The 18,513-nt window shown below is 41.3% G+C and overlaps 2 protein-coding genes across 2 annotated transcripts; one reads left to right on the top strand and one right to left on the bottom strand.

Moving 5' to 3' along the window:
* Positions 1 to 200: 200 nt before the first annotated feature.
* On the top strand, positions 201 to 11,492 carry RB195_019806 (uncharacterized protein; the record flags this gene model as incomplete). The annotated part of the gene is made up of 5 exons (XM_064187829.1): positions 3,578 to 3,671; positions 5,119 to 5,255; positions 6,484 to 6,622; positions 11,074 to 11,248; positions 11,306 to 11,492. 5 exons carry the CDS (start codon positions 3,578 to 3,580, stop codon positions 11,490 to 11,492), a joined length of 732 nt encoding a protein of 243 aa, XP_064043710.1.
* Positions 11,493 to 16,094: 4,602 nt separating this feature from the next.
* RB195_019805 (uncharacterized protein) lies at positions 16,095 to 18,166 on the bottom strand (the record flags this gene model as incomplete). Its single annotated transcript, XM_064187828.1, has 2 exons — positions 16,095 to 16,379; positions 17,990 to 18,166. 2 exons carry the CDS (start codon positions 18,164 to 18,166, stop codon positions 16,095 to 16,097), a joined length of 462 nt encoding a protein of 153 aa, XP_064043709.1.
* Positions 18,167 to 18,513: the final 347 nt, after the last annotated feature.

The raw sequence follows: 18,513 nt of genomic DNA, 5'->3' as shown, positions 1-18,513 counted from the left end.
CTTCGGCTACCGTTTCGTTCTAGCAGCCATGAATTCCCTACAACCATTTGACGAATTTATTTCGTTGGATTCCAATGTTCCTGATCTGCGTAGTCGCTTTGACAGAAAAACAACACGCAATTAAAAAACGAAAGAACCACTACATAATTAGAAACAGAGTAGCGAAAACAAGATTGCTTTCGACTGCATTTTCGCAGGATATGATTTCCTCGGATATAAGGTGAGAGAATTTCATAAAACAAAAAATCTCTTATTTCAAAACAATTGTCGATGTTTTAGATACATTTGTTGCGTACCAATACGATACTTTTCCAAATTTGTATACTATGGCGGATCTATCAGAGATTCCACAAGCACCGGTTTGTTCCTTCTTCATTATGCGTACACTAGGATCGCTAATTCTTCGACAGAAGACGAAAAAGACGCCGATTCGCATCTTTTTCGTCTTTTTTTCATAACTCGGCTTAATTTGATCTTTATGATAGGAATTATACACCAACAAATTCGTGAGTGCGAGCTCTACCGGTTGAATTAAATTAGACCTTTCAAGACCTATCAAGGCACATTTTGGATGCATTCCAGTATATCGACGAGGATTTGAAAATCCGTTCTCTGCTCTACATAGGATGCGGAACATTGGTGTGTATATCAAGCTCTGTCACCATATTCGTTTTTTCTTTCAAGGATTTCAGAAGAAAATATATTATGTTCCTTGCACTATCCGTGGGCGATCTGGCGAGTTGATTTAAGACCGAATGTGTTAGAATGTAATCTTCAATCAAACAATATGTGTAACAATATTTAGATCAATGGCTTGTCGTTCCTAGTTGCAGGCATATTTCGGAATATGTTTATGTTCAATGGCCAGTTTTTCATTAAAGTCACAAGCATGCAATGTATCTTCAACACTCCATGGGCTGTTCTTATGATATTTGCAGGTACTTGTCCTTAAAGGCTGTTTTATTGAGGAGCTCTCGATACTTTCAGAGGATTTTTTAAGTCGTGAAAGAAAATCCTGGTTTTCCAGATGTGAAAGATTTTGAGAAGCATTGATGGCAGTTGTAGTCCTGCGAAGTCCGTTTAGGTCCTAATTAGATACATGGTTTCAAATATTGTTGGGTGTTTCAAGAAAATCCGACTCAGAGACATTGTGTTTTTGCAGCTTTCAAACAACACAAAACACATAGCCATGAGCAGTAAATAACATTACTTTAGCTTTATTCAATGTGAAGATAGACTTTCTGGAACTTCATTCTATTTTATTTTATTTTGTTATTTTGGATCGCTCCCGACCCTTTCCTTCGCAGTTTTGGATAAATAAATGCTATTCTAAATGAGTCTCAGAACCAAAATCTGAGCCAAAACTTGCTAGTTTGATTACTTCTCGACTTGACTGGTTTTCAGCACCATTGTTGAACGTGAAGCATTAAAAATCCCAACTTGGAAAAATTAAATGTGACATTCTGTGAAATATCGATTACTGGATGGTGTGCTACTTTGTTTGAGCAGAACCAAGATTGTTGAACTTGATTGCTGTGTCCGTTTTCTCAATCCTCTGCCGATAGTCATGCAAACACCCTTTTCACATTCCTAATACCCACGCAACGTAAGAGTCTGTGCGAGGCACTCGACATTTGCTCGCAGGGTAAGGTCAAAATTTCTGCAAGCGATAACGGGGCATTTGTTGTGATATCACGTGAACTGGACATAGCAATAAGAAGCCCTTCCTTAGACACCGCAGTTTATACCACCTTTCATCTATTAATGAGTTTGACTGATAATGCCGATGATAGGATATGGACGGGGACTAGAGAACTGGCAGGAGTACCAAAAACTATTATTACACGCTTTTAATATGACCGGCCCACTCACCCAGTTTTTCACGTCCTAATCGAAATCCACAAGCTCTCCGCTGCCGAATTTACTTCAAACAAACCGGGGATTTCAAGATTAGACCTACTATAGTCACCATTTGAGGTCCCACCGACAGAATATCCTGGTAGCTTAACATCATTCTCAGCCTGCTACTCCAACTCGTTACTGCTCATCTCTGGAATACAGACATGTTCACTGAGGACTTCCGCAAAGCGCGCCTTGACGAATTCTGAAGATGTCACCTCGCTTTACAAAAACGTCTCCACTATGCTGCTTTGCAAGCAACATCAGAGCTTCTCCTCAAAAACCAACTCTCTGAATATCCACGGGCTCGCGGTAAGTAAATAATTGTGCTGTTGAGTGAATGCCTGAGATGTTCAGTATTTGCTGGTCTGGGTAATACTATAGGCAGGTTAGAGGTTTGGCCTTGGGACAAACACTTGCGCCTTCATTAGCCGTTGCTTCCATGTCTAAGGTGGGAAAATCCTTTCCTGAATACAAACCTCTTTTGTACAGCCGTTACATAGATGATTGTTGCATAATATGACCAACGTAAATGGACACTTGCTTCGATATCTTGAATAAACAGTCCCGGTACATTGAGTTCACAAAGAAAAAAAAACATGTTGTGGAACATCAAAGAGGCGGTCATTTGAAACATGTTCAAGACAGCTACAGTGCTTTATCTGTGGCTCAAGGCCGTACTGCATCTGTGAACATGGCATTGACCAGTCTAATAGGTACCCATCAAACATTACGCATTCAAAACAGAGTCATGTAATACAGCACTGAACACCAGACGGATTTCATGACATGAGCAATGCGGTGTGAGTGAGCTTACGACGGGTGGATCTACAAGACTGGGTCAGAGTAGCGGACATAGCAACTGGAAACCTGAAGAAGCAGATAGTCTGCAATCGTGCCCATGACAGAATTAGCGAGACACCGAACTGTTTCGTATGTCCAAATGGCAGCCGAGGAGATTGCGTATCGGGATTTATCTATCTGATCACCTGTCAACTATGTGGAGCTGATTACATTGTCGAAACAAGAAGAGCACTATGTATTTGGATCAAGAAGCACCCAGATGGGCTCGTAAAATCAAAATCTACGACCCTTTTACTCGCTCGTCGCAGGCAGTGTCATGGATTCACCCTTTTCCACATAGTAGTCACGATCTTGACACACGACGTTCTTGCGCAAAAAAACATTGGAAATGTTCTTCATAACACCTAAAACTCCAACCATAAACCGTAAGGGTGAATATATCGTTGTTACCAACGAGCTGACGCCATATCAAGATCTGTGCGAGCTTTGACCTACGAGGTCAGATGCAAGAGGCATCGTTAAAGGCATCACCCTCCGAATCGGAAGTGGTACGGATTTCATGTGGAGTATTCGTATACGGGATAGTAGATTATGGAGTGGAGGAGAGGGGGGAGAAGGGGGGGAGGGGTGATTCCATCCATTTCTTTCAAATTTCCGTAAAAAACGGCAAGGAAAATACGACTTGGGGCGTTCCAGCGCGCTATTTTCTACAAGGAGTTCGATTGAAGCGCGCCAGCCTTGTACACGCGCCGTATGTTCCGGGCCGTTTTTACGGGAATTAGGAAGAAATGGACGGAATCACCCCCTCTCCATAATCTACGATCGTATACGAATACTCCACCTGAAATCTATACCACCTCAGATTTGTGGGGTGATGCCTTTAACTGTTACTCTTAGCAGCTCAACTCAAACAACCGATGGTCCGCTAACATCGCAGCTTATTGGCTATCAAGGTGAACACTATAATGGTTTGCTTCTCTGACGTTGTCTTTGAACAATCTCTTCGCTAAGTCATACTCTGCTGTGTGACGATGTGTGATTGTGTATTGTTGTTTTAGGGAATAGATTAGATGTGTCTTTGATTTTCTGGACTCTGAAGAAGGCGATGACGCGGAAACGTTACCCAGAATAATGGTGAATAACAATCTCAGTTCTGCTAAAAGAAAGTGGTGCACGATCCGACGCTGCAGTGCCAAGATTCAAAGAAGGTCGAACTTGGGAAATATTGGATGGTTGCATAAGATTGTGCCCGATTCAAAGATAAAATTCAACATTTGGAATTTCGAGAAATACAGTTTTATTAGGAAAGCTGATTTCATTTAAAAAAAGGTTTAATTCCTTTCTAATATAACTTAATGTCATCTATGACTATCGACACAAATTTATGCAATCATTTATTTCTAAATGATCACGTCGGTGGGGGACGGGTGTAATGTAGCGGTTAGAGGTTCCGCTTACTGCACAATCGATCGGAGGTTCGAATCCGCCCTAGTGCTCACCAAGCCTTTCATCCCTCCGGGGTCGATTGGTAATTGGTACCAGACTTGTCTGGGAGGATAAAAAAACTGACTTGACACATCGGCTAGCCACCGCAAGTCATTGTATAGGCCAGATACACGTTCGTAAACCTCAAACGATTCTGAATTGAAGTGAACGTGGGGGCGCATCCCAAGCGGATTGATTAACGCCAGAAACTTTATAATTTATCCTTTATCCACGTCGGTGGAGTGATCATCCACTTTCTGAAAACATAAACCCTCACTCTTATGGATTATTTATAGACAAGATGATTATTATATTCATTAACACTAGCCAAGTCAAGTCGCTAATTCTAGAAAACTTTCAGCTTGAGAGTAGATAAGGAGATGGTCAGAGCACCTAAACTTTATCTTTCATATTGTATACCAGTATTTTTAGCGCTACCAGTATTTGTCGAATTACAACGACCTAGACAATCTACTCATTATTGCCGGACAGCATTCTTTATTTACATTCATACCAAAAATCTACTACGTTTAGTGCATTTTCACAAACATGGTGTGAAGTTTCCATTCTGCAATAGATTACCGGTTTGAAAGACACTGATCGCAGGCGTTACCCAACTTTTTTTCCAGAAGGCATAGTAGTTTTTGATCAACATGTGAATGAGCATTTTATTAATCAGATCATACCTGCCATCATCAATTTCTTGTTTGGGCTCATAAGGAGCAACCAGGATCACAACGTTTTACTGTATTAGTAGTTTTATTTCTTCCCTAACTTTAACGAGTAGAAATATTTATATTTTTTTTTACTTTTGTAGCATGATTTCTATTAAAGAGAGAGGAAATAAAAGAGTGACACCCATCCTGCATCTTTCGACACTATAGTGGCTTATGAGCCGAGAATCCAGATTGCTAATACCGTTAAGTTCAGGTCAGTTTCCTGCTTTTATCAATCTATTCATTGCTTCGGAACGAACGGTAGCGCTGGAATTCCCTGGCTGGTACAGGAAAAATTGGAGGGATGACTATAAAACCTATCTCGTCTTACTCTCTGTTGGTCTCACATTGGTGAGTATGAATTTTACAAATTATAAATGGGAAAACAGCGGTATTTTGAAGGTACACTTACAGATTTTCCTTTTGGTGGCAGTTATTGTGGACCGGTTCCACGTCACGACGTATTCTTCACGGATTTGTGCTGTGATGAACGCTACTGGAATCATATTTGGCACAGTCCACTATACGCTTATCTCTGCTACCTATTTGTTTTGTTTGTCGGTTTTAGTGATCGTCTTCAGGAAAACAAACAAAAGAAGAGTAAGTTCGCTCATTTCAGAAAAAAAGGCGTACATTGCCACGTTCTCTTTTTCTGGAAGGAGATGAACAATGGAAAAATGACAATCTAATGCTTTTCGAATAGATTGTGGAAGCACCTAAGCTAGAAGCCAATGGGGGTTAGAATGTAAGCTGATGGTAAGGATAGGAACCGTACTGATTTCGCTTATGTGAATGTAATGCAATTCAGCTCCTAGGATCTAAAAGGCAATGTCGCATGCTGTTTCTGGAATTGTCGTATTTGAGCCATAATTGCACTTAGAACCCTTCCTTTCGTGGCCAGAGTCAAGTACCGACATTGCATAGGCACCATTTCTCACCCTGATGCATCCGAATTTTGGTTTCGTCTAATGAGTGTAATTAAAAATGACAGGTGAAGCTAATAGTTCAAGTACATGTTGTTCTCAGAAAATACATAACCAACGGGAAAACACAGATTTTGGTGAGTAGACTCAAAAATCAGAAGATTAACGTAGAACTTTTCTTATGTTTGCGTTGATTCTTTCTTATAGCATCTTAATTACAAAAGAGCAAGTGAAAATATGAACCCGTCACCTACAGTGCTATGGTTCAAACTCATGAAATCTACAGTTGACAACTGTTTTATGCTCATGTTAAGCAAAGACGATTATATCGGAGCAAAACACTGGTAAACACTTGTTGTGAAAACTGAGACAGTTTCCGTTTTCAATCCAGTTTATCTGCTGCTTGAAGAAATGAATTGTTCAGAGGAGAAAATTCTGAGCGGCCAGACTTAAAATGGCTGATTTACAGAAAAAATTTTCTTTCAACAGAATTACATAAATGAAATTAGTCATAGCGAGGGTAATTGTACGATTCATAATAGACAAAATTAGTAATTTCAAATCCAATAAATGCAAAAATAATCTGAAAACTTGCTATTTCCTTCCTTTGAAGAAAATCCTTTGAAATTAATGTCCAACAGATTTTGTCGTTCCAGCAACCCACAAAAGATGAGCTACGTCGACAGCGGATGATGCTAGCAATTGCAGGGATTTCTGTGATTTTAGTTTCTATTCCGAATCTCGTCTTGATCCTCAACGAATGGAAAGTTCCAGAAGTAAATGCTTTGTTTGTAGGTAAGGGAAAATCTTCTCCTCTTGAACAGCAGTCTAAGCGGTGACTGAATTTGTCTCGAATAGTTATTTGGAAACTATGACACACTAATTGGAACCCCGTCCACTTACGAGAAATTTCTTTGATGAGATTGCGATTAGGGCTCGCAACTTTCCAATTTGCGGAACCAAGTTCTGTATGTGCTTACCACTGTTTGAGGTTTATCTACCATCGAAGTTAAGAGCTAAGCTAAGCTAATGCCGTTATCTGCAATGCCGATCGGCTCTCGTTCTTATTTTGGAGCACAATAACGCGCGGCTTTCTTCATTCCACGGAAAGAGAATATAAGAGACAGTCAAACATTTTGAACCCACGTTTCCATAAAATATCGTTTCTAAGCTGGTCCCTCTTTCAGATGAAAATAGGTCTCTTACGAATAGCCTCATACTCTGCGCATAGTTTTTAGTATAATACTTTCATTCAATGGGAAAGCAACATAATATGTGGTGTATGTAAACAAAATGTGAATTGAGACTTAAAGACCGTGGGTAGAGATTATAAATGAGGGATGGTGTGTATAAGCATGGTAAGTTGTATGTGGATATATAAAAAAAAACAACAGAAACGTAGTGCAACTTTTCAGGTGTTCTCTACTGCCTATATGCAACCCATTCCGGGTTGTCTCTCTTTATTTATCTCATTTTCCGACCGGATTTCCGTTTCCGGCTCCTTTCATCTACTGGTTTAGCTAAAATTCTCCCAACCGCCAAAGAGCCCTCTCTTGTTCAAGCCAGCACCTTCAAATCTGTAGCTTCGAGTAAAGTCAGAATTATGGACTAATCAGTTTTACGGTACTAATAAATGTTTCTATTCCATTACCTTTTGCGTTTAACATTATCAATATACTGCTACTGCAAGTGTATCAATTTGTTCATGTTTGTTTATTTGTCGGTTGCAATAAAAAACAAATTAGTTGTGTATCGAACCAAAGGACTGACTGAAGGAGCAGTAGTTATAACAAGTACTCTTTAACGCCTTTTAGACTAATATGCTTCCATCTCCCAAAGTATTCCAGCAAATTTACTGTCCCCGTTTTGGAATTTTGCTACACGCTCGGTTGTCATTTTGAACAGCTTATAGTGTATACGCATTCATTATCTTCGTGCTTTTCTTCCCCTACGTCCTCTTTCATGTGTGTGTCACGCTGGTATAATTTATGGATATACACATCATAGATCGCGTGTAAGTTCTATATTAATACATGTGCTTGTGTATGGAGGGTGCCAGTGGTTGCGGCTCAAAATTATAAGTCACATATCCATAATTATAAGCCCATAAGTGGGGGATCACATTAAAAAGGAATGACTGCTGTTTACTGTGTCACTTTTCGGTAGTAAGCAGAGCTGTTCTTCCAGCAAGGAAAGCTCTAGCCTCAAATATTGTTCACTCTTTCGCATATCTGTGGTGGACTCTGTGCAGTGCTTAGAAGTATAACGCCTGAGGAAACTGTTATAAAATCAATTATATCAACTGGGTGGGTGTAGCGCAGTTGGCAGGAGGTTTCACTGCGACTGCGTGATCCATCGAAAGTTCGACACCGTCGCAGTGCATCAGATTTGTCAGGCAGTGCAAAAAGACTGAATTGATACATCCGCCAGTCCCAGAAGTCATAGAGAGTCAACTTATAGAGGCTAGACACGCGTTCGTAATCCTTAGACGATTCTGAATTGAAATGAACGTTTTGGCGCATGCGATGCAAATGTGCAGTCCACTGCTACACTGCCGGGGCTGGAAGGTGCTGCGTGTCATCATACCAAACCCTGTCTTCAGAACGGACATATCTCTCGCATTTAGTTTGTTACTGTAAATAGCTATATCATTATTGTCAATATGATAATAGTGAGCTCAATTCCGCAATTTCAATATGTGAAGGAAGTAAGACACGGAATTTTACTAGTCTAGTTTTCTTTTTACTGTTGGAATCTTAACTTTCCTATAATATCATTTCATTGGATTGAATAGCTGATATAGTAAAGAGTGCAATTAACACAAGACGGATACTCTTTGACTGGAATTTCTCACTCGAAAAAGTTATGTGAAGTTAGGTGATGTAGAATCTTCTACATATTAGTTTGAGTATTTTCTGTTAATTGTTGCTCTGAAGTGATGTTCTAAACGTTTTATCTGCACGTTACCAACAGTTTTAGTTCAACCTTGAAGGAAATAAATTCGTATGCAACAATGCTCTTGGTTGACAACAGTTTTCTTAGCTTGCAGTAAGTTGTGAAAAAGAAAAAAAAAACATCCTACTCTTGGAAGTATGGATTACCGGTATGAAAGGCCGCTGAATCCAACGCTAGAGCCGCGTGTACGTGTCGGACTGCTAATTGCTCGCGGCAGCCCTGCTTTATTAAATGGAATCAAGCGTATTTGAGTATACGCTCTAGACACGTACAAGCTATGTAACTTGCACGGCTATTTGGCGGAAGTTACCCGGAGTTGCAAAAATGAGCTGTTGTCTAGCACACTGCAAAAGCCCAACCCAAATAGGTCATACATACATAAGAGAGGGTAGATTCTTTCCGTTTCGTTACGCTGAACTGCCGGGCATTGCCAACCTGAGGCACGCGTGTCTCTCGTCGTCGGTCTCAGTTCACTCGAGATTAAGTCGCACAGAATATCGTACAGGTTCGGATAAATGTATTCAGTGCGAGGTCTTGCTGTGGATGAAAAAGTTTGGGCATAGTTGTGCCCAAGGACGACCCGCGGCAGCTAAGATCCGGACAACCGCGTCAGAAAGTAATATTAGCTTAAGTCAATAAGTTAAAACTAAGTCACATTGCGTTTCTTTCGCTGTTTCTGTTTTAGGAAACTTTTTCAGGTAAAAATACCGATGGAGATGTTTTTCCCTAAAATGCACCCAAAAAATATCGAAGAGACGAAATTGTACGTCAAACCAAAAAAAATTGTAGTCTGTTTTATACGTTGGCGACCTTGCCTTGCCTCTTGTTGTTTCCGTTGAGCGATGCATGTAAGACTATGCATGTTTGCGGAAGCATCACCTCGTTCTGTGAGCACAGTGCGTTTCATAGTTGCAGGCATATTCTACGACTTGCTTATGTTCCGAATCCAAGTTTTCAAGGTCGCAAATACGTAATAAGATTACGTATTTGATACGTAATAAGACGTCAATTGTATTCCATTTTTATGCCATTTGGAGAGATGTTTCTCAGCAGTATTTTTTCTGTGAGATTCCACAATCTCGGAAGATCTGAGAGTTGCTATAGTTTAACATGGTAAGTTGTGAACTAGTTCTCATATTATTATATCTGAGCTGAAAACAGAGCAACACAATGCTTAATGTGGTCAATGTTGGAAAAGTAGTTTGCTCTTAGTCTCCGAAAACGTGAACTTTTTTCTTTGCTCAAGCCTAGAATAGTAGGAACATTCAATTATACCGCTTATTTTTTCTAACAATCACTATAACTAACTTTACCAGAGGTAAATTAATCCAACGTGCCAATTCGAAATTAGAGTGACTTAGAACGCAACTTCGAAGAAGGAATTAAAGATATTAGAGAAGAGTCTTCGTCCGACTCCGGAATATTCCAAGTTTGAAACGCCGTTTTCCACATTTGTTGGTCATAAAAACTTTTATGTCTCAAACTTTATTTCCGTCCTTTACATGTATCACCTGTGCTCTCGTTGTTGATCGATTTGCTTGAGCGGGCAACAGTAATACTTCCATTTGTCCCGATCGAAATAAGTTGCCCAGTGGAATCCCTTCTCGCGAGGGACTCGAAGAGCGTCGTGTTATTCTTTGAAAGACTTAGTAAAAAGACCACCGCTTCGGCGGTCTTCATGCGGTGCGTTTGATGTCGTGTGGTATCCAGTCGCGTACGGCTCTGGTCCAACGATTGTCGTTGAAACGCGTCGTGTCCGGCCCACCTAAGTTTACTTTCCTTGACATATGCGGCAAGCGTTTCTTATCCTCAATCGGTGACGTAGACGTAAACTTTGAATCCCCTCTTCCACTTATGTAATGCAGGATATTCCTAGCATCGCCCTTTGGATTCCGCGTTCTTTGACGCTGATCGCATTTATCTCCTGCTTGCGAAATGCCCACGTTTACGCACCGTAGGTTAAAGCAGGAAGAACGGTGGTGTTGACTAGAAGAACACGGAGCCAAATGTTCTTAGTCCTCTTCATTACACTCTCGATGCTCTTGTTTGGGGTATCAGAAACTCGTCCAGGTTCAGGTGAAGACCGATCTTTTCACAGGTTTCATCAAATTCGGCCAGCATCCGTAACGAATGGTTGACCTCTCAGTAGTACAGTCCTTTTGTAGAGGTTCTGATTATCGATACCTTTGTTTGACTCAACCACACGATGGAAATGAACATCTGTTATCAGCAGAGAAGGAGGAAAGAAATTGTATGCGACGGCTGAATACTCGAGGAGTCTTTGTCAAAAGGTGACTGGCACATCAAGGAGGACTACGACCCGGTGCTGATAGGACTGCGAGCATGTGGTAAATGTGCCTCAAAGCCGCTCACGTCAAACTTGTGTCGAATTCCGAAGACTACCAGGGAATTGCTGGAAAGAAGATTGTCTTTGAGGCTTAATCCAAATCCATCGCACATTGAGCAGTTAGTGGCAAATACCAGCTGCAGACACGCGTCATAGGAGGATCCTTCAAAATACAGGCAGAAGAAGATTCTAGAAGCAGCACAAAGAAGGGCAAGTGTAAAGGAGTGTCGCAGGGACCTGCGCGAATATAATATCTCACTAGCATCCTTGCTTAGCGAAGACTGGACTCACACCTATTCTCGTCGTGAGATGGAAATCATTACCCATGTGACAAAGTCGATCATCCCCACTGGTGAAGCTTAACCACTGATTCTTGGTTTGGGAGGACGAGTCGCTATCAAGAGCACCTAATTTTACATCAGCAGACCTTTTTCGGGCTATAGGCCATACGCTTCATGTCATTGTCAAGAACGTCTACTGCGGGGGCGGAAGAGTATATCCTTGGGGCTCCCTGATCGTGGAGGAAACTTCGTCGTATGTATACCTCAGAAGTTCTATGAATATGAAAAGCGACTTCAAAGAAGTACTGAATAAAAGGGACAGAGCAGGATTTGCACCCTTCAGAAAAGCTACGGACCAACTATCGGAGCAAGATCTCTGTGCCCGTCTGTTCGAATCGAGAGTTCCTCCATCGCTCTCTTGCGCAGCGGAGACGTGAGCAGAACCTACTGCCAAGAAGGTGCTCACTATCCACAGAGCCCTTGAGAGATCTCTTCTGAAGTTTAGCCTACACAAAAAAGATCAACACAAGCAGATCTTCGCAGCTCCGAGCTAAGAGAAATGTAATGTCTTAGCGATCCAGCAAGGCAGATGTCTATGGCGAGAGAGCTAAACGAGTGGAAAAGACCCTGAGGCCCACAAGTTCAGTGAAGACGGCCCATTTAAGTATCTAAGAGTCATTGTAATAACGGTTTTGAAGAAAGCATGTTGTGCTGCAGAGAGTATCACAGTAAAATCCGTTTCCCTCCGCTCTTCTTAATGATCAAGCAAAATCAAAGCTTCTGCAGAATGAGGCCAAGGGTCTGATTCTAACATGGAAAGCTTAACACCCTCTCTAATCTATTCTACACTCTCTTCGCCAGTGTGACAAAAAGGAAACGCGGTGTTGTGGCTGTACTTTGCTGCGACTGCCATTACGATTACAAATCTTTGTATGTTGGTATGTACGGTTTTTGAAAAACCTTCTTAATCTCCTTCTGAAAACTATTGAAGATATTTCGCGACTAGAAAGGTTATCTCCTTTAATTTCAAGTGACCGCTCAGTGCTGCATCCTTTTCTTCAGGCAATGAGGGAAGAGTCAAGATGCTTGCCGTTGTTAAAAATTAAACTACAATATCAGAACAGTCTTCTGATGCATCATCCCGTTCTGTAAGATGGGTCCCATAACGTCGAATTGGTGTCCCGGCACCAGAAAGCAGCAAAAATTATGATGGGACACTCCTAAAAGAACAAACTGACGCGGTCGTCCCCATTTAACTGCCTTTTGGCTCTGCGCCCCAATTCGACGTAGTGGGATACGTCTCTCCTGCTTTACCCTCTCCTGACGCAATTTTCATCTCCCTGCTTTCTGGAACTTCGCTTCATCTGTATTTTGTAGAATAAGCCTATCAATACATAGCGTTAACATACTATTTTGAGGGTTACCTCTCATAAGACACTATAACAATGCTTTCGTTTTTTCTTTTTTTTTTGTTTTCGTCCGGATCCTTCCAATCTTTACTTGCAGAATTGCCACCCTCTTCGATAGAGAGTATAAAAAGGAAATAGACGTAAATGAAGCTTGAGTTTGACTGATCATTGCGTAGAAGCAGGATCTAAGTGTTTTTAAAAACTTATAGTTTCTATTTGAGTTGTGTCATGCAACAACGCAGTGGCAAAGCACAATGGAGTTGTAGTAAGTTATTTTTAAAATTGCATTTGCCTACAACCTGTACCAATCTCTTAAGAACGGCCCTTATACCTTTGTCTTAGTGTTTAAGAAAAGAAATCCGGAATTGTTGGTGATAAAGCCATTTGGCTGGATTCCAACTTTTTCTAACTTTTGTTTCTGATTCTAACGCGCGTTGCCAAGCAAATACTATGTAATTTTAAAATGAAAGAACCGCTACATAATTAAAAACACGTAGCGAAAACAAGAGCAGTAAAAAGTCTATTGCCACTGTGAGAATCTCACAGAAGGGAATAAAGTCGATGCTGCAGAAAAATATGCTCCGCATCAATACGATACAACCTCCACCAATTTGTATGCTATGGCGGTTCCAACAGAGATTTCACAAGCGCCGGTTTGTTGTTTCTGCATTATTTGTATTTATTTTTGTAGTCGAATTTTATTTGCAGACCTTCTTCTATACACTAATACAAAAATGATCAATAATCACATAATAGAAAGCGGAAGAGCAATAAGAATGCTGTTACACCAGTAGAAGAACATTTTAATTCTAAAAAATTAAAAATATAATTTTAACGTTGAATTTTAATTTAATTCTAATGCTATTCATTTTTCGATTCCAATGCAAACTTCTTATATAAGAATGCAAAAATGAAAGCAGGAAAAACAGCTGTGCATATGGTCGTATGATAAAAGGTGGGAGAGCAATGAGAACGTCGTTACACCAGTAGAAAAACGCTTATTCTTACAAGTACGGGCAGCTGGTGATAAAACTCTCTTGCGAGACACATATTTTGAGTTCCAACTTGGAACTTATACCTCAACGGTTGTCAAATACATATTTCCCGAATGGATGCATTTCAGAATATCGCTGAGGAGATGAGAATTTCTTCTGTACTCTACACAACATTCGGAATATTGGTGTGTATGTCGAGCTCCATCACCATACTTGTTTTTTCTTTAAAGGATTTCAGAAAGAGATATATTATGTATGTAAGGCTTTACAGAAAGAAGAAAACGGACTCTAACAAATTTAAGGTCAATGGCCTCTCGTTCGTGGGATATTTCGGAGAGTATTTATGTTCCGAAGCCAATTTTTCGTCGAAGTCACAAATGCCGAATGTTTGTTCCATACTCCATGGGCTATACCTATGTTAATTGCAGGTAAACTTTCCTGAGAATTTTCTTCACCGAATAGCCCCCGAGAGTTTCAGGGAATTGTTAAAATCCACCAGAATTCCTTCAGTGCGCAGGGTTGAAAGGTTTTGCAGAGCCTGAACGGTTCTTAGTAATCCGGTAGCGTGAGTTCGGATTAGATGCATTGGTTCCTGACGTTCTAGGAAATGCTACAGGAGGTAGAGTGCTTTCGAAGAACACAAATCACCGGGTGACAGCTACGAATTAAGGCTAAGTAGCGTCGTTTGATGTGACTATAATCCCTTAAAGGCAGCCTACCAGGAATCTGACGTGGAACGGATATTTCATGGAAACTAAACTTCTATACAAGTTCGTAGATTCCGGAAAACCACCCATCTCTCCGTAGTCGCCGTAAAAAAAACAGTCGCCGGTTTCTACGACGACTTGCATTGCATTGTGGACTGCGCGTTCTAACGCAGCTGATAGGAACTAAAGTGATTGCAATGCCATTTCTTCTGCGCCACATCACGAAGAGATGAGCGGAACCACGTGGACAGAGCCGACAATCCGCAATCTACGACCCGTATAGAAGCTTTCATGAGAAATCCATACCACGTCAGAATGATGATATGTTGCCCTTAAAAGCATACTACTAAGCGTTTTTCTCGATTTGTTGTAATTTTTTCTACGTAATTTCCCATGAGATTGCCATAGAACCAAAATCCGAAAAGAAACTCGACGAGGGTAGTGAAGTGTTGAGTACATTTCAGTACGCCAATTTTTTTCAATTTCCAGGTACCATTTTGAGCTATGTAAACATAAAAAAATCTCATTTTTCCCGGATTAAAGACATCACCCCACGAATCTGGAGTGGTGCAGGTTTCAGGTGGGTTATGCCTATACGGGGCTGTAGATTATGGGGAGAAGGGTGGTTCCGTCCATTTCTCCCCAATTGTCTTAAAAAACAGCACGGAAGATGCGATTTCGCGGCGCTATTTTTTATCCGGCGCGTACACAAGGCTGGCGCGCTCCAACCGAACTCGTTGTAGAAAACAGCGCCTCGGAACGCTCGAAGCCGCATATTCCGGGCCATTTTTACGGCAATTAGAAAGAAATGGACGGAATCACCCTTCTCCCCATAATCTATAACCCCATATAAGCATAACCCACCTGAAATCCACACCACCCCAGATTCGTGGGGTGATGCTTTTACCGAACATTCAGGTTATTTAACCCTAGACCGCTTCGGTCTCTATATCAGAGGCTCAGGCTTCTTCAAGTCGATGAAAGTGAGACACAGCGGCATCTTGTACTCTCGCGATACTTCTATGAGTTTTGATGATTTTGGAACTTCTCGCTTTCCTCTGAAGTGGTGAAGATGTTCTACAAGCCGATCATATTCGTCATCGATGTTGTGTATGGCAGTATGCAGACGATCGAAGCGAAAAGTCGGTGATGGTTGTAAGAGTTCGCTTTGAGAACTTCGCGACTTTTTATCCTCTCCGTTTGAGAGAAAATCTTCCTCGAAGAAGACGATGCTCCGACCCACTCTAAGACTTCGATACAACAACGACTTCCGTCAGGCAGAACCTTTTACTGACGATGATATGGGCAGTCTCTTATGGTTTATTACCAATTCATTATGGCATTCTCCATCGGGTAACTTTCACGTTCAGCATGGAGAGGAGGGCTTCTGAAATTGCAAATTCTCATGGATGATCTCAATCGTCATGATAAACTCGATCGGAAAGCCTTTCTCTCCCTTCATTCCATTGAGGGCCGTGGATTTCAATGTGAAGTGCTTCAGGCGTTCTTCTGGAGCCAATTTTGACATCGCCACCATGACCTTGTAGAAGATATGACTTTCTCTGCAGAATTCCTACAGGTCCACATAGAAAGCTTCGACGTTTTCCTCTTCGTAGCTTGATGTTGGAGAGTAAACAGTCAAAGCTGACGTTGAACCACATCCTCTCATCCGCAAATGTCCGATTCGGGCTTTAGACTCGATGTTCATTTCCTCTTGTGTTGACGAAGATACCATTCCCACCAACTCCTCTACTGTCGCATGTTCCAAAGAACAGTTCTTCCCCAGTTTCATATACGGTGATGGAAAGGGTGGCGTCGTCTCTTCTCGGACAGTTTGATGACGTCGTACCCGATTATCCTAACTTGCATAATCAGATCTTCAATGACCCCTTTAGATGCAGGCGCACGTCCATTGTAAGCACAGATGGCCATCTTAGTCTTTTTCCGTTTCAGTAGCCTAGATGACCCCTAAAACCCTGTCTTTCCTGCCGCTACCATACCAAGCTTTCCACCGGAATCAGTCTTTTTATCTCTTTCTTATCACTGTGCTTTGCATATAATTTTGAAATCTTTGGCCAGGTTGCAGACCTCTGGTTCCATGAGTTTTGGGAGAACGTATCACAAGCCTGTCTTAAAAAGGAGTCCATCTCCTGAATCCAGCTGCGTCATAAGGCAGGTTTCAGGTCGCTTTTGGTAAGTGATTAGCCAAATATCGACCACCTGTGGTGCCGCATAACCTCGCAACTAACCGCCTGTTGTGGTGCGAAAGAATTATATGATTCCTTTTTTATGCAATATCAGTAGAGCGATAAAGCTAAGGCCTCAGAGTAGAAGTGGTTCAGTGGAAGTAATAATTTATTAATAGGCGAACGAAGACGGTGCACACTGTATTGTAACCCACGAGTTTATTGATGAATTGCAAAGGAAATCAATTCTTGCGTCTCCGCTACAGCTGTAGCACGCTTTGACCCCACGAACCGAGATCTCACGTGGTTGATTGATTATGTACTCGGTGCCGCCAATAAGCAAATTGGATTCTATTGCTAGAGTGATCTCTCCTTGCTTGGAGAGCGCATAGATTTCTTTGGTATCACTGAAGATTTCTGTGGACGGAGTGCGTATGAGCATTATATTTGACACTTCTTTCCTCAAATTTTGGAGTGGATCATGTGGACATTGTCATGTTTGTGGTGCTTTCATGTTTTCGTAAGAACAGATCATGTGATTTGTGCAGTTCACAAAAGCATCGAGAGCAAATGCCTATGACTCGCATTCAACGGGAAGTTGATAATAATCTAGTAGCATCATAGCCTCCATTGGGGTCCAGCGAATCTTTTGTCCATCAATGGAGAATGAGGTTTTTGCAAGGAAATGACTGTAAACGACAATTCATCATACTTTTGTATGACATAAGGTTGTAAACTGAAAGAGTTCAGCTTTCCTTTATTATAAGGCACGAAATAAACATCAATTTGGATTACTGGTTGTCATTCCATGCAACTTACTACTTCAGAAACAGTCTGTGTCTTCTTCGGAACATGGGGAATTCTCAGAAACGTGCACACCGGAAATGGTAGGAAGCAACCGCATGCTATACCGCCGCACGTGTTACCACAAATTGAGTATCCTGAATATGGCGACGATCTTTTGAACTCAGGAATTATTTCGTCCAGCTTGATTCTACTGCACTTAGACTGAGTGCAAGAGCCAATTTGCGAGCATCTCGTTGTGTGGTAGAACTTGAGTTTCGTCTCTCTAGTGAAGGATAATGAAACTTTGGAACAGGACGGTTTCATTGGTCTCGAACGTATCTTTATAAGTTTTGTTAGCATGATTAAGTTGAATACAAAGATTGGAGTTGATTCTATTGAATAGAACTTCCTCGTTGTAGTTATAAGTGCAGTTTCCGCCATTTCCGCAGACTATCTCTACACTATGCCGCATATATCCATGCTGACAAGTAATTACCTTGTTGCTAGTGCCAAAAGTGGCACAAATCAACAAATTGGGCTCGTATGTTGTCGGCATATTGATCGGATGTGGATTGGATGTTTTCACTGGAACTGTTTCTTCTTCGGAAGCGAAATTCGGAGTTCCTTTCCGTTTTGCATGTCGTGTGCACTTAATCAACCATTTGATCAACATGATGCTATTGATCGAAGAGTGTTGAAGTGATTATGGCTCCATGTAAGGATTACCTGTAAGATCTTTGCTCATTAGCGAGGTCGATTTCTCGCAAGAGTCCTGCGGATCGCACTGCATAGTCGAGAAGACCACTGAGCTCTCACTTTCAGATCGCAACGAAATCGTGCTACTTTCATCTAACGATGATTTTTCCAATTCAAATATATACGATTTCGATACGTTAGACATAATTCTGCACATTGTGTTGATGCAAAGCTCAAATCTTGATGAAGGAGGCATTATTTCTACTCTCCCTTCGTTGTACTTTATTGAGTTGTTCTCATGTGCTGTCACTGGACATATAGTTA

Source organism: Necator americanus, chromosome II, assembly GCF_031761385.1.
Source record: "Necator americanus strain Aroian chromosome II, whole genome shotgun sequence".
NCBI classification, from domain to species: Eukaryota; Metazoa; Nematoda; class Chromadorea; order Rhabditida; family Ancylostomatidae; genus Necator; species Necator americanus.
The sequence above is the reverse complement of the archived record's forward strand: the minus strand, read 5'-3'. Positions and strand labels throughout refer to the sequence as shown.